The sequence below is a fragment of the Truncatella angustata genome (genome assembly GCF_020726525.1).
Source record: "Truncatella angustata strain MPI-SDFR-AT-0073 chromosome Unknown BKA67scaffold_1, whole genome shotgun sequence".
Taxonomy (NCBI): domain Eukaryota; kingdom Fungi; phylum Ascomycota; class Sordariomycetes; order Amphisphaeriales; family Sporocadaceae; genus Truncatella; species Truncatella angustata.
This window is the reverse complement of record NW_025763381.1, coordinates 5,897,613-5,910,423: the sequence shown is the minus strand read 5'-3', so window position 1 is coordinate 5,910,423 and position 12,811 is coordinate 5,897,613. Positions and strand designations below refer to the sequence as shown.

The window sequence follows — 12,811 nt, the reverse complement described above, 5'->3', positions numbered from 1 at the left end:
GCCTAAAAAATAAAAAATAAAATAAAATAAAAACGAACCCACCAGATGTAACATGGCTTGAATATATACCTTTGTATTGGTTGTTACAAATCATGAATCACGCTGAAGATCGGCAAGAAATTCTGGGCTGGGCGGCGCGCGCGACAAAGGTACTCGTCATCGCACTAACCGTAATCGCGTCTACCGAGGATAAGGCTAATAAAGCGCGCGACATTTTTCTTCTTCTCCTTTGACCCAGATGCCATGGGGATTCTGGTCTCCATGATTTCACGGACACGTTGGCGGTAGACCCCGTCTCTTCGGCACGCCTCCCGTAGTAGCGCGCTTTTACATGTTCCCTTAATCCTACAATAAGCTGGGGATAATGCTTGCGGCAATCTCGCGGGCTGACCTGTCATTTTTATTCCCAAGACTTAACCACACACCAGACACCTGAAGATCAAATCGTTCGGCGCTACAAGGTATTGGCACATACGACACAACCGTCGGCCATAGACCGGAGATCTGCTCCTGTTGGCGGCTCGTCAGTACTGTATGGAGTGCAGGAGATATGTGTGCCTGGCATCGCGCCGCTAGTCTGGCTTTGCTGTGCTCTATATATTAAAAACCATGGTCATGTGGGGATTTTGAGCGGCATCTGGATCTTCATTTCCCGTCAAGCCCGCATGGTCTCTCCCAGCTAATACCCTGATCTGAAGTATCCGATCTGGTGGTTGGCTGTTCTCGAATTCTCCAACGAAGCTCATTGCAACCCCTTGGGGGCTAATTGAACCACTCTGACCGGACGATCATCCTCTACGTTGCGGGATGTGGAGGTAAATGCGTCGTGATGTGTGTAACTGTGCAATAGCAAGCAACAATGTATATCTTGCTTGCTTTCTGTACAAGCGCACACGAATCGCCCAATGGTTTCTGGTGTCTGTTCGTGGACACCAGGCAGTAATCAGTCACACACTATGTGTGGTGGTGCTTGTAAAGTTATTTCCTCCTGGCAGCTAGCGCCGGCAATCAACAAGAGGAAGGCTAATCCTATTTGGGGATGTTGAGCGCCGTGAGGGGGCTCCCCCAGGCCAACCCTACCCCTTGTCCATCCACATTTTCTTCCTTCTGCAACTTCATCTTAAGTCAATCCAAACTCTAAACTGTCCGAAACTTGGGATGTCTTTGACAGTCACATCCTCCTGCTTTGCTTTTGCGTCAACTCACGCACATAGCCGTCCGTGAATATGGGTATCGGCTAATCGGACAGCCTCAATTCGCCTGTTTACACACTGCGTTGGACATGATGGTGGTATAGCTTTGTATGAAACCAACGCCACCAAGGTAGTCTTCCGTCATCATCCCTTCTTTTAATATAGTTGCAAGGGATGGATACCCACATATACCGCTCTTCACTAGCCAGTTTCCTTGCCGGATGAGTGATGCCCAACTCACAAAGACGTCACCCGTCTAGCCGTCTTGCCTCTGTTCTGCTGCAAGTACCCTTTGCTCAGGTATGTGGATATCACATTTGGAGTATCCGGAAGTATCACCTTGATTTGTTTAGGGACGGCACTGATCTCCACCTGCACGTTGTCACCCGCCCTCGAGTACCACTGGTACTAACCATATTTCAGGGTCTACTCACCATTAACGGCCCCGCTGATCTTATAGCATGGGGAAATATACCTATTTGGTATGGATCGACTGTTCCTGAGTGATTGTATCCATCTCGGCCTGGTCAGGGGCGGCGACTTACCCCACAAGAAGTGACTGCCAGACTGCCAATCTCCGCATTATCATACTGCGCGGCTACAACGCCCATGCATCTATATAATCTTCAACACCTGCCATCCGCTCGGTTACCGGTCAGACCATGCCATGATAAGGCGCTGAACAACCGTCAGAGAGACTTTGTGTAGCCTCAAACGAATTCACATCAACATTATACTGAAGCTTCAAAGTCATGGCACCATCAATTCCTATCCCTACTCAGGGCGGGATGTTCCACACTTGTAGGCACAATTGATTCTTTCTGACATGGTATGGGCTCCTAACAGCATGTAGTCCAAGGAGTTACTCCCCGCAAACAATCAGTAGACTCCTCAGAGGGCTCTAAAGCCAGCTCAAGCAGTGCTGCAAAGCGGATTACTACGCCACATGCATGTGCCGAGTGCAAGCGCCGCAAAATGTAGGTATAACCTCTGCGTTTGGCTCGAGCAATTCTCCTAACCGTTTCAAAGACGATGTGATGGCCAGCAACCATGTGGTCAGTGCCTTTCGAGTCGAGCCCCAAAGCGGTGCTTCTATGACAAGCACCGACAGCGTGTAATTCCATCCAGAAAAACACTCGAGGCCCTGTCGCAATCTTTAGAAGAGTGCCGATCAATCCTTAAAAGGCTATATCCTCACCACGATATTATAACATTGTTACCATTATCACGACAGGAACTAGTCAATATTCTAGATCGACCAGGAGCAGACCCCGCCAATGGAATGCCATCGCCGCCACTTCACGGCTCACCGATGGAAGCTGGACTACAATCGCCTCCCTTGTCAGCAACTGAGCAAGGCATCTCCAGCCTCGAACAATTACCTTCGAGGGACGCAGAGTGGGATGAGGAGCGACGAGGAAGGGACCCGATCCCAGTGGAAGCAGACGACGTTAATGCATTGTCACTGTCGGTTGATCGACATGCATCATATCTCGGAGCCTCCTCCATCAAAGCAGCACTGATGGTGATGTTGAAGGTCCAGCCAACCCTACGAAGCTCGTTTACGCCGCCGCTAAACAGTGTTGAAATAGCGCATAACATGCCTATAATGAAGCAGAAGACCACAAACCTGAAGGAGCCACAGAGAGTACCATGGTCGTGGAAGGGGCAAACATTGATCGACGCCTATTTTAAGAGGATACACGTCTTCATTCCTATGCTCGACGAAGCCTCGTTCCGAGCCGACTATCTCGAAGGACAAAGGTGCGACGCGCCATGGCTGGCGATCCTCAACATGGTTTTTGCCATGGGGAGTATAGTTGCTATGAAGTCTGACGACTACAACCATCTGAATTACTACAATAGGGCCATGGAACACTTGCCGTTGGACTCCTTTGGCAGCAGCCATATTGAGACTGTTCAGGCATTGGCTTTGATAGGCGGTTACTATCTTCATTATATCAACCGACCTAATATGGCCAATGCCATACTTGGTGCAGCAATCCGCATGGCCAGTGCTCTTGGCCTTCATAGAGAAAGCCTTGTCACTGCGCCTTCAGGGAGCAGTAATGAGGCTGTAGCAGCCGAGACACGACGGAGGACATGGTGGAGCCTCTTCTGTCTCGATACCTGGTCTACGACCACTATGGGTCGACCTTCATTTGGTCGATGGGGTCCAGCCATCAACATAAGGGTGCCGGAGGCAGGCATTAGCTCTGGCCGTGACTCAGCCCAACATGCCGGCATTCTACCTCTGATCGAGAACATAAAGTTTTGCAAGATTGCCACGGGGGTTCAAGACATGCTTGCCATTTCGCCACTTCTTCGAGCCGAAGACCGAGTCAGTCTCGATGGTCAGCTTGTCAACTGGTACAGTAACCTGCCATGGTTATTGAGAACTACCGATCCATGTGCTGAGCCGCTGTATATCGTCCGTTGCATCATGAAGTGGCGATACCAGAATCTACGCATGCTTCTACACAGACCAGTGCTCCTTAATTTGGCAAGCAGTGGTGCTTCGCACGCAGCAGAGCATGATATTGCTGCTATTGAAGCTTGCCGCGACCTAGCCAAGGCTACGATCGAGGATATATCTCGAGAATGGACGCGCAACCAGATGTCTGGTTGGAATGCAGTCTGGTTCCTGTACCAGGCAGCGATGATTCCATTGGTCAGCATTTTCTGGCAATGGGATAGCCCACGTGTGCCAGACTGGCATAAGCAGCTTGAAACAGTTTTGGAGCTCCTCGAAGCTATGGAAGATTGGTCACTTGCTGCACGAAGAAGCCGAGAGGTTGTATGGCGCATGTACGAGGCTTCGCGGCAACTAGAGCCGGCGATGCGGGCTCAGACTCCTCTGCAGCGGCTCGTTACGGACCATAGCATGCTCATGGCCGACGGTTCGGAATTACATATGTCCCCAATTGGACTAGAGCCCGAAGGCTTCGGACTGATGGGTGTCTTTGACCAGCAGGGATTCTGGGATCTTGACGGTATGCTCTGGGGTGGCCCAGAAGAAATGGAGTACGCACCATTCGGTAGTGTTCACGATGGGATGATGCAAATGGATTATAGCATTATGGGCTCACATCAAGGAGCCGGCGGCATAGGCGGCGCGGCTTACTCCTTCGCTCAGTGAACCTAGGGAGCCTATTGGCGAATTGGTCTGGGGAATGTTGCATTCGTCTCTCATGGTTGCTTTCTGGTCGTTCTGGAAAAGGAGATACCTCTTTGTTTGGGAAACTGTTTTAGGGTAAAAGGGGCACAACTGCGCTGCTGAGAGATGGTAGCGAATGAGGCTTTACGATGGAATGACGTGTCGAAAACGGTGACTGTGTCAAGATTTGTACATAGCCTGTCACTTGATATGATGAACAAAGAAGCGCTGCAATCACATGAAGCGATGCTCACTCCACTACACCGCATTTCATAAGAGGCATTACGTGTTGTTGCCTGTATCACAAAGATGGTGGGACCCCAGGCGGACAGGAAATCCGGGGTGCAGGTAGAACCCATGCCTTTTGGTCATCCTGGTAAGAGGTGGCTGATGATCGCCGTCTCTTTCAAGTCAGCGAACCCCCAAGGGGACACTTTGGGGGCCGTTGGCTTCATCGATCAACACAGAATGGGTAACAGCGGCTCAGTGATATTCGCTGACCATTGCTCGGGTTGACCTAGAGGGTGTGAAGGTGGCCGCAGATAAGCATAGTATTGTAGTTATGAAGGGGTTATGAAGGCTTGCTAGCGTGTATCATGCATATATGAGAAAGGGTGTCTCAAGGTAAATTAAGATTTTTCCGGGCGCCAGCACAACGTGTCTCCTGCCACCCATGTGTGTTGGGGGTGGCCAGGAACAATGTCGTGCATTGTGAAATTTCTGGTCAAGGGTGAAGCGACGCAGCGATTGGGCGGATCTTTTACCAGCGCCGAGCCAATGGGTGAATCGAGGCAATATGGCATGTCGGCCCGCGGCGAACAAAACCCTGGCCTATACCAAGCACCCTAACCCTGGGCCCTGACTTTGCTGTCCAGGGTCTATGCGGCGATGACACGCAAGATAGACGCTACGACCCGTGTCACCCTTGCGTTGCGATACCCTACCCCCGTCCTTACCCTTTCTTCTTCTTCTTCCCCCCTATCCTCTTCAAGTACCTCAACGGCTTCCCCGTGCGGGGAAATGGCGGGGGGTCAGGCAGGTATTACGGAATGGAACACGTCTCTCACATAAGTCATAAGAGGAGCAAAAGGAGCCATTTTGTTCTGAGGGTCATAAGATGCGCTCGAGGTCGATGCGATAGGCTCGCTTGTATTGGAGAAGGCGATGATCAGCTTGCGTTAGGTCGAAGACCTGGGGTAGTATATTATCAAGCTTATTTCTCCAGGAACTGTAATCGAGACAATTAAGACCACCACAAGAGTGGAATAATGGGTCGACATTCCCAGCATGTGGGGTAAGGCCGACTCCAAGCAAAGGTATTCTGCTCCAAAACTCTAACCTAGACTAGTGTAGGGTAGGACATGTGCTTTTCTCCTACAGCTCCTATTTTGAGTTTATGCATCAGATCCTCTTGCCAGACAGTGCCGCCATGTTGTGGCACTTCAGTACAGCGGCAGTTGAAGGCACGACTGGGATACACAACCTTGACAGTTGCTGCCTTCACCCAAAACGTCGTCCTTAGAAGTGCTGTCTTGACGCAAGCAGCCGCACTCTGGGGAGGCGAGTTCCAGGAGCGACGAATCCTAGCCTTCATCACCATCACTTCAGCGTCATGGCCATGCCTTAGCATTAAACCATTGGAAAGCCTGGGACCTGGCGGCCATTTGCATATAACCGGCCGCTATGGGCTATAAGTTGCCTCCTTGCCTTTTTGTTCTTAGTTGCTTTTCAACGTCTTATACCCACCGCCTATATAGCACCATTACAAGGCTTGTCGGAAGACGAACCGCTAGGGCGGTTTGAGGACGAGAAGCTATCGTGACTTTGCTGCGGGCCGTCGCCCAGGCTCGATCCACCTACTCAAAATATTCGGTGCCAAACGTCGGTGTGTGCTTGTATTCTGCTTCAAAGCTAATGCGCTGTCCGGCATTTGAGCATTTAGCCAAGCGAACCCCAGATCCGGCAGAAGCATGCCTCTGATCGATTGTCGAGAATCTGGGGAATGCTTGAGAGCAGAAGCGAAGGGGGTTGAGTGTCTGTTCGCAACGTCTCCAAAACTCGCATACGATTTAGATGTGTCATTGATATTGGTCGAGCTTGTGTCACAGAAACGTAGTTGGCGACGAAGGCGCACTGGCCTCTCTGGGCCCCTTGGTTTCTCGCTTTGAGTTTCTCGCTTTGCAAAGCCTCTCTTATGGCTGTGTGCAACTGTGGCTGAACTGCTCCTTATGCAATTCGGCCCGTTATTAAGGGATAATATTAACTTCGAACTTGACCAGGCACTCAGCAAAGTGTCACCCAATACCTGATATGCAGTGCAGGTCACAAGGTCAATACGCTGGCAGCACATTCGTACTTTGGTTTTGTAGTTTTCTTTTTCTCTCTCGGCTATTATCTCATCATTGTCAACATGTTTTGAGACACTGTGAATGATAAGTATCAGACACCGGATTGTGGTATCACGAAACACCAAGCCAATGTCTCATATAGGCCTGGTCTTACGATGACTCCTTAATGACACTCCTGATGTTTGAGTCGTCACAGATATTCGGTGCAGAGGCTGCAATGATGCAGACAAAAGCAACTTGACCCGATGACGGAGCGCCGTGGCCCAATGGGATAAGGCTGTGTCAAGCGAGTTGCATGTGATAATTGGCTCCGAACTCATTTGCGCTGGTTTACCATGATGGTCTTACGCCGCAATAGAGAGCCATCACTTCAGTACTGGAATTGAGTATATCTAATTTGTTGGAAAAGTGCTGAATTGATGCAAAAAGCATGTTCAGTACATTGGTATGCGTGGCTTGATCATAGGATCCATGTTACGTGCGCTGTCGATATCACATCCTTGTAAAGCCGCCACATAGGGTGAAGTGATTATATCACATCACCTCCGTGCTATCCCGACGGTATTGTTTATTATACGATGTGTGACTAACCGCAGCAATGTCACAGATAGCTGCAGATGTAATGGTACTAAAAATAAGACACAATTAGCACGACGCAAGCTAAGTCAGGGCGTGTGGTCGTGTTCATTCCTCGCATGACGAATGTTGCTCGCAGCGCCCTGTAGCAAACGAATATCAAGTTCAGTGCCGAGCGTAACGCGTGCAGATTGCGTTGGTAATTCGATGTTGCCACGCATCATGGTCTGCTTTCTTTTATTTCTTTGCTGGACAGTATGAACCTTGTCGAGAGATACCTTGAGGTAAGAACATTACTCGGGTTTGAAACCTAGTCCTCTCATACGGAACAGCTTGGGCTAAGCTAAACTACAAATTCCATTGTACACGAAATATGTGCCATTGTACCTGACTTGGAAACTGTTCCCGAAATACGCGTTCCGATAATTGGTACTGGACTGATTTGGGCTGAGTGCTGCAGTCTACTTTGTGCTCAATCGCCACTACTTCGAAGTCCAAGTAGTCCAAGTAGTCCAACAGCGTCTTCACCACTTGAAGCATCATAAAATAGGCTAAGTGGTTCGCAGAACTGTGTACTTCAGGAGTTCGAGACGACCTGGTACGTATCAACAAGATTACTCCGACCAACCGCCCCCGCGACTTATGTCGATGGCCACAAAAACTGATGCTATAGATGTTACAAGTCGTCTGGATCAGGAATTTCACGGGGATGTAGGAACAAAATGCTGGAGAAGTAAGCTCGCCACCCATATTCTTCTGGATTAAGGATTACATTATGAGGACACACTCTAGCCATTACGAATAATTGAACACGTAGTTGATGAAAATAGTATGCAAGGTACTCGAGCGCAGCACGTGATGATATTCTTGATTATCGTGTATTCTGTACGGAGCATCATGTGATGCTTAACCATTGATGCATAATTCCTGGTTGACTTGTAATATATCAGTCTTATGCTCGACTGAGGCAAACTAAGTGGCTTCGAGGTGATTTGATTAACAATCGGATAAGTGATACAGCGGCACCGTTACAAGTCAATTGTACTCAGACAAGACGAAAGCTGCCAAGTAAAAGTTCAAATAGCTCAAGGGCGAGAACCGAACATGAATGAGAATTTACAGCAAACGCAAGTTCAGGCTTCTATTTTTGTTTTGGGAGGAAAGCGAGCTATTAAATTAATAAGTATCTAGTCCTACAGGATCCGATAGCCACATGTCTTTCATAGCTTCGGAAACAATGATGATAGTCTGGTATGGGCAAGATAGGTTGACCTTCCAAATAATCGCGAACTCATGACTTGGAAAAGACTCCGAGCTGTGACAAACAGCTAAATTTAAACCACATCCCATCTTGTTCCTCCGGAACAAAGACCAGAGAGCCCGTGGTTTAGACCAGAGACAGTACACAAGTCTCGATTGATCAATGATCCTTTGTAGGCTACAACGGAAGCAGCACAATAAAGAAGTTTAGCGATATACTCAAAACGTTTGCCACGTCTAAGAATTAGCAAATTTATTATAATTGTCTACATTCTCATTGTTATACACAGCTCTCATGCGTGTTAGTAAATCTGAATGCGATACAGTCAACACAAACAATCAATAACCGACTTCGCTACTTTCATTAGCGACCACACAGCATCAAAACCACATATGAACTGCAAACTACTACAGATCAGCACTGAATATTAATTCGGTATTTCGCAAGATTCCAGTGAATGAAGTTTCGATGGATTTGATATGGAACGGATATCGGCGACAGCCCAACAAAGGTAGCATAACATTATTTCGGATTCTGCGGCCGAATATCGAGGAACTGGCACAGAAAATGTACGGCGATGACAATGTTGCTGGCGTGCGCTATGGCAAGCACAAGGAAACGTCGTATATCTTGATATTTCTAGCAAAGGAGCCTGAAGGTGCGGAGGGATTTGCATCAAGCGAGTTTATGGCTCTCAGCGCAAACTTCTACGAGGTGCTGAAGGATGGCCAGGCTGAAGAAACAGAGGTCATAGCCAATATTCTCAAGCCAGATATAGTACAGAGGGACGGTCTTGCGGGATTAACGTTAGTAGACTTATTTGAGGTTCAAGTCAACCATCCCATAAGCGGAAGATTGCTCATAGGTCCCATCGAGAGGCAAAAAAGGTTTATGGGCTTATAGAAAGTACACACTAAAACATAATCTTGATAAATAAGCGATTGCAGCGTAGGAAAGAGAACCACAAAAGTCGATCAAATGCCAAGGAATACTCCATTCCTTGCAATGGTGTGTGGTTGGTCGTTCGTTCAATAAGACTTTTGAACAGATATACAAGTCGATAAATACTCAGAGCAAGATATTATACAACAGCGATTTGGTGTCCGTAGAAAGCTCACAGGTCCATGACTGCAGCCTGAAGTAATGACAACTCACAACACTTGTTTGGCAGCCAGAGCTAGCAATTTTCAAGCAGAGTATATTAAGATGCCGATATCATCGACCATGAATATTGATCATGATCCACATGCGAGCCCCACTCTCTAATTCTTTAACAAGTACATTGCAATCATTGGCAACAATTTTGGACGATATGGGGACATGTATGACAAGGTAGACATCCGGTAGTGTCCCGATCCTCATTTGCCCACGGCTGCTCTGTAATGGAGGTTCTTGTACGGTTGCTGGACTTGAAGTGGTGCCATCGTCCCTATCAAAACTGTCATGCAATGGTAAAACAGGCAGATATTCAAAGCTGAGTTGTGATCTAAGCACACTGTGCACCACTGCTATTGGACTAGGACTCTGTATTGTTCGCAATTACCGCCGCTTTCAAGTATGTGTTAGTACATTTAATCTCTACATACATGTATCGACGTCACTCCGACCGCTATTCGTCCAAAGCCCGGCGACCCATCTGTAGTCTGCTTCAAGAAAGAGGCGTTTCATTCCAGATCTCAAATTAAGACATACTAACCTAATAACATTGGGGATTTAATGGGTACTTCGGTCGGATCATGCGGAGCACAACGCAACCCAAGCCACGGTATGGAACTTGTGGGATTAAGAATAGTTGTTGAATGACAATTCATGTCCTCCTAACCTCGATTTGCGCGTTACTGCCCAGCCTACACGGACCACCGTTACTGGTCCGAAACCAGAACTTGAATGATGAAAATTCTCTCTGTGTGACAGGCTTTGAGTGAGATTGAATATCGAGACGCCAAAAGAAGACAAGCAGACACTGCAGATTTCGCGGCCAATTCACACCATTATCGCGCAAGGTCTGTAATTCCCCTTGGATTGCAGTCAGCTATACATGAGGAAAATAGCCCAGATATCGTCGTTCAGCAAGAGCTTGGACTCAGTTTGACAATCCTAAAGACAACGAGAGATCCCAAGACTCGGGCTCAGATTTGTTGACGTTCTTGACAGGATACTCTAGAGAACATCTCTAGCCTGCCCAGCATAAACGATGACAGTGACGAGGAAGCACATGAAGAAGGACTGAGGGCTTCACCGGGTTACTTCTCCGACCTTGTAGATTGTGGTTTGAAAATTGGCTTATGAACGATAGAGGCAAATTTGTGCACGCGAATGGACTAGTGTATATATTGATCAATATAGCGTAATTGTGATGCTGTTTGGGGCCAGCACCCTAGTCGTAACATTACCACTCGGTAGAATGTTATCCAAGAGGACGCGTATAAGCTCCGTCATCGTTCAAAAGGTTATCGTAGGTCTCGGCAGTATAAGATCAAGCTATCTAGGGCCGCCAGAAAGCTTCCTGGCCAAAAGAGATCGATCGGCCGAGTTCGATGGAACAAGGTGACGTTTCTTGGAGTTAATATTGGAGATACCAAACATGAGACCACAAGTAGTAAACCAAATGCTAGAGGTAAACTCGTGATGAGCCGCGAGTAGCAAAGTAGCAGAAATGACACGTATACATATTATTAACTCCTCTAACGTTGTAGACTATCAGGCTCGGCCTCGGAACCCCCCCCCCCGACTTTGTGGCAAATGCCTAACCACCTCTCGTAAATATCATTACATGCGATCAGCGGAAAACAGCCCTCCTTTCTATTTTATCTACCATATTACATGAGATGTCATTAACCAGTATGGCCATGCTTGCGTTGGCATCCTTCATTTTGATACTCAGCACCTTTGCCTCCCTTACCAGTTCTAGAACCTGCATCCGAGCCCGCTCGATTTGGCATATCCGCACGAGGTGCCTCCCTTTCATTCGTCTGTTTCGCGGGGGGACTGTGTTTGCCGTGGCCGATTGCAAGCATCTCGTAGCTCTGGGGTTCCTGGACGTACCGTGCCACAGCTGGTGGCATTGAGATGGAGAGTTGTTGTCCGTCGGTATCAGGGCTCCAAAAATGAGTGACGCTTTGCTGTGAGCGGTCGACAGAGTAGACATCAAAGTGTGAACCTATCGTGTCTGCATTGACTCTATGAAGACTGTTACCATTGGCGTTGCCGACATGGGAATAATGCAAATGGCAATGCGTGCTCCCCCAAGGGTGATTACAGTACCCGCTTGCGTCACCGAACAGTCCCTCTTCTAGCTGATGAGGAACTGGTCCGTCGTAGAAGTTTAGCTGAGTGTGGCTATGAGGCCATTGGTCATGGAACTGTTCGGTCTCCATGTTTCCAGTCAGCCAGACTATAGATGATTGGTGGCTATGTTGCTGGTCAGCACCCTAGTCAGAAACACATTAAAGGAAATAGCGTGGGGGAAGCTGACTCAGATTGGTACTCTTCTGCAGTCGCCCACTCGGAACCAGTGACGCTTAAAGCAGACATGTCTATCACCCACACACTTTACGATGAAATCGGAGCGGATAATGGTTGCGTAAATTTGTAGAAAGAAACTGTGTTGTGATATCAATGCAATTGTAAGGTATAACTATCTGGGACTGCTTGGGCAGGCTGGAATAGCGCACATGGGTAAAAGGTTTGTTAAGATGGACGAAGAGAAGGCTTAGTAGAAATGTATTTAAAAGGAGACCTAGTGGCCCATTGAGTCCCTCTGGATTTTGTGCCGTTACGATCAGACGGTAAATATAAATATGTTAGGCAAGTGAAACAAATACTGTACATCGAGTGTATAGGGAAAGGGGACATCAATAAAGTACCACTTAGCGTACAGCTATTGAGCTAAAGAAAAGAGACGACCAGAGGGTAAAAAGACATGTACGCTGGACCGAGTGTTTCTGAGGGTACAGTTGAGCTGTTATCTATACATAAATATAGATTCATATCGATCAGGCTGGGCCGAGGCAACACTGGTCCCTCCAGAAATAGAACTTCTGTTGACTGTCTCATGTCACCATATGGAAGATGAAACACAATATCTCGGCGTGATTCTAATTGACTGGAACATCGGCGAGGACCTGCGTTGTTCTGGTTGCAAATAGAACTGCCGTGATCTTGCAACGAAATCCGGATGGCATGCGTCAACGGTCGATGTAGGCCGCAAGAAATCGTCAGAACTCGATATTGGACCTTTGCATCCCAATCGAGAGTGGACCGCCGGTTTCTATGC

The 12,811-nt window shown here is 47.9% G+C and overlaps 3 protein-coding genes across 3 annotated transcripts; 2 read left to right on the top strand and 1 right to left on the bottom strand.

Moving 5' to 3' along the window:
* Window positions 1-1,945: 1,945 nt before the first annotated feature.
* BKA67DRAFT_589996 (fungal-specific transcription factor domain-containing protein) lies at window positions 1,946-4,332 on the top strand (the record flags this gene model as incomplete). The annotated part of the gene is made up of 3 exons (XM_046104539.1): window positions 1,946-1,994; window positions 2,047-2,170; window positions 2,223-4,332. The coding sequence occupies 3 exons, from the start codon at window positions 1,946-1,948 to the stop codon at window positions 4,330-4,332; spliced, it is 2,283 nt and encodes a 760-aa protein (XP_045964805.1).
* Window positions 4,333-5,566: 1,234 nt separating this feature from the next.
* BKA67DRAFT_61769 (uncharacterized protein) lies at window positions 5,567-6,103 on the top strand. The gene has a single exon (XM_046105448.1). It carries the CDS (start codon window positions 5,712-5,714, stop codon window positions 6,042-6,044), a length of 333 nt encoding a protein of 110 aa, XP_045964804.1. The 5' UTR covers window positions 5,567-5,711; the 3' UTR covers window positions 6,045-6,103.
* A 5,127-nt stretch (window positions 6,104-11,230) lies between these two features.
* Window positions 11,231-12,134, bottom strand: BKA67DRAFT_548822 (uncharacterized protein). Its single transcript, XM_046101533.1, has 2 exons — window positions 11,800-12,134; window positions 11,231-11,715 (listed from the first exon to the last, which is right to left on the bottom strand). Exons 1-2 carry the CDS (start codon window positions 11,910-11,912, stop codon window positions 11,370-11,372), a joined length of 459 nt encoding a protein of 152 aa, XP_045964803.1. The 5' UTR covers window positions 11,913-12,134; the 3' UTR covers window positions 11,231-11,369.
* Window positions 12,135-12,811: the final 677 nt, after the last annotated feature.